Source organism: Tauraco erythrolophus, chromosome 6, assembly GCF_009769465.1.
Source record: "Tauraco erythrolophus isolate bTauEry1 chromosome 6, bTauEry1.pri, whole genome shotgun sequence".
Lineage (NCBI taxonomy): Eukaryota > Metazoa > Chordata > Aves > Musophagiformes > Musophagidae > Tauraco > Tauraco erythrolophus.
Window position 1 is genome coordinate 24,479,703 of NC_141470.1, and position 2,335 is coordinate 24,482,037.

The 2,335-nt window shown below is 70.3% G+C and overlaps 1 protein-coding gene across 1 annotated transcript; it reads right to left on the minus strand.

Annotated features, from left to right (window-relative positions):
* Positions 1 to 663: 663 nt before the first annotated feature.
* Positions 664 to 2,010, minus strand: RASSF10 (Ras association domain family member 10). Its single transcript, XM_086613955.1, has one exon. It carries the CDS (start codon positions 2,008 to 2,010, stop codon positions 664 to 666), a length of 1,347 nt encoding a protein of 448 aa, XP_086470081.1.
* Positions 2,011 to 2,335: the final 325 nt, after the last annotated feature.

A 2,335-nucleotide genomic window follows, 5' to 3' on the forward strand; every position in this document is an offset into this window, starting at 1 on the left:
AACGACCAGCAGCAGCTTTAGTCCCACTGACTTTTTGTCTGTAAAGGAGCCGGGTGTGTTTGTACTGACAGCCACTATAACCCACCAGCTGACTTTGCAATGTTGAGAAACTGTTAGGGAGATAACTGATTTACCCTACGGAGTGCGCGTCCTGGCTTTTTTACTCGCAAGAGCTTATCCGAAGGAGCCTAGGCTACAGTGGGGCTATCGTGGGGAACCGTAGGATTAAAAGGCCCAGCGAGAAAACCTTCGAAGGGAAGCAGGCGGCAGGATTTAAAGAGCGAGAATCCCACGCGTGAATGAAACACAAACACGCTGTGGGTTTCTCTTCCTTAGATAAAAGAAGCGGCGAGCCAGCCTCAGCGCTGCCCGCGGACGGCTAGTTAGAACAAGTTTAAACTCAAGAGCTAAAATTAAAACGTTTCCTCTGCGTGCCTGCCTGCCTGCTGCACCGGAGGTTTTCTCGCCTACCCCCCACCTGCCCGCACAGCCCTACACCGCCCTCTGCCCCGCCCGCCCGGCTCCCGCCGAGCCCCGCACCGGCGGCGAGCTTGTGCCGCGCTGCCCGACGGGGGCACCGGGCAGGGACCGCGCCCGGTTTCGCGGCGAGCCAGGCCGGAGCCCGCCCTCTCCCCCTGGCGCAGCGGGGCGGGCAGGCGGGCGCTACACGAGGGACTCGCAGACGGGCACCGAGTCCGAGTCCTGGCTGTGCATGGAGCTCAGCCCCGTGTCCGAGTCCTCGTCGTTGTCGGCGCGGTCCTTGCGCAGCGCCCGCGCCTGCTCCACCCAGCCGGCCCCGCAGCCCCCCCCCGCCGCCGGCCGCCCCCCGCCCGCCGCCCCGCGCGGCTCCGCCGGCGCCTCCGCCACGTCGAGGGTGCCCAGCGTCTCCAGCAGGCGCTGCAGCTCCCGCTCCTTGTCCTCCCACACCCGTTGCGTGCAGTCCAGGTCGGTTTTGATGGCCTCTAGGTCCGTGCTCAGCTTGAGGCCGATGTAGAGGCTGGTGCTGAGCTGGGTCTTCACCCGCTCGTGCTCCAGGTGCAGCTCACCCTCGCCGCCGCCGCTCAGCTCCGTGGTGTCGCAGTCCGTCTCGGCCAGGCCGGGCCCCGCCGCCAGCTCCAGCTCCTCCCGCCGCCGCTTCATCCAGCGCTCGTTGAGCTCCTCCTGGATCTCGGCGGCCAGGTGCTCCAGCAGCTCCTCCTGCTGCGCCCGCTGCTCCTGCAGCTGCAGCACCTCCTCGCACTTCTTGGCGTAGTCCTCCTCGGGGCGACCGGCAGCGGGCTGCGCTGCCCCGCCCGGCTCCGGCTCCCCGCCGCCGACCCCCACCAGGTAGGTGTCCTGCACGTAGTTGACGCCGTGCCGCTTCATGCGGTCCAGGTGGATCTTGGCCTCGTACCTGTCGATCTCCCGGTCCAGCTCGCGGAGCCGCTGGATCTGCTGCCGGATGGTGTGGTCCTGCGAGAGCACCAGGTGCACCAGCGTCTCCATCCTCTCCGCCGACGAGGCTTCCCGGGCCAGCGGCTGCTGCCGTTTCTTGTTGATCTTGGCCAGCTTGCGGAAGGCTTTCCGCACCACCCGCCGCTGCCGCTCCTGCGTGAGCGCCAGGCTGGCGCGGGCCGCCCCCAGGCCGTGGCCGGGGCGCTCCTTGCTGAGCACCACCCGCGCCTCGGCGCTGCGCGGCCCCGCGTTGGGCAGCGAGGCCTCGCTGCGCACCAGCACGAAGCGCACGTTCTCCTGCTCGTCTCCCCACGCCACCCAGAGCCGCAGGATCCTCGTCTTGTTGGGCAGGATCCGCTCGAAGCCGCGCCACTTCTCCACGATGCAGTAGGAGTGCGGCGGCCCCGACAGCATCCCGCCGCCGGGCTCGGGCAGCGCCGGCCGCTGCCGCTGGTGGTGGCTGTCCTCCAGCAGCACCCGCACCACGTCCGAGCAGGTGGTCCGCCGGGAGAGCCCGGAGATCAGCTTCTCCTCCTGGCAGATCCACACCGAGATCTTCCGCTCCTCGGGCTCCATCGGGGGCGGCTGCGGGCGGGCGGCCGGGACCGCCGGCTCAGGGCTGGCCGGGCAGCCGCTCCATGGGGAGCGCTCAGGAGAGGTGCAGCGCCGCCCGCTCGCCCGGCTTCAGCATGGCCGGGATGCCTCCCCGCCCGCGGCACCCCGCCCGTGCGCTCCGCTGGCCGCTCCACCCCTTCCTGCCCGGTGCGGTGCGGTGCGGCGCGGCGCGGCCGTCCGCCGGGAGGGGCCCGGCCCGGTGCGGCGCGGAGCCCGGCGCGGCTCCCGCCCGCCGCCGCCCGCGCTCTGCCGCGTCCCGCTGCCGCCGCCGCCGGGTTTTCCTCTC

Excerpts from the sequence above, each read along its gene's own strand:
- RASSF10 (XM_086613955.1), bottom strand. The coding sequence starts at position 2,010 with ATGGAGCCCGAGGAGCGGAAGATCTCGGTGTGGATCTGCCAGGAGGAG.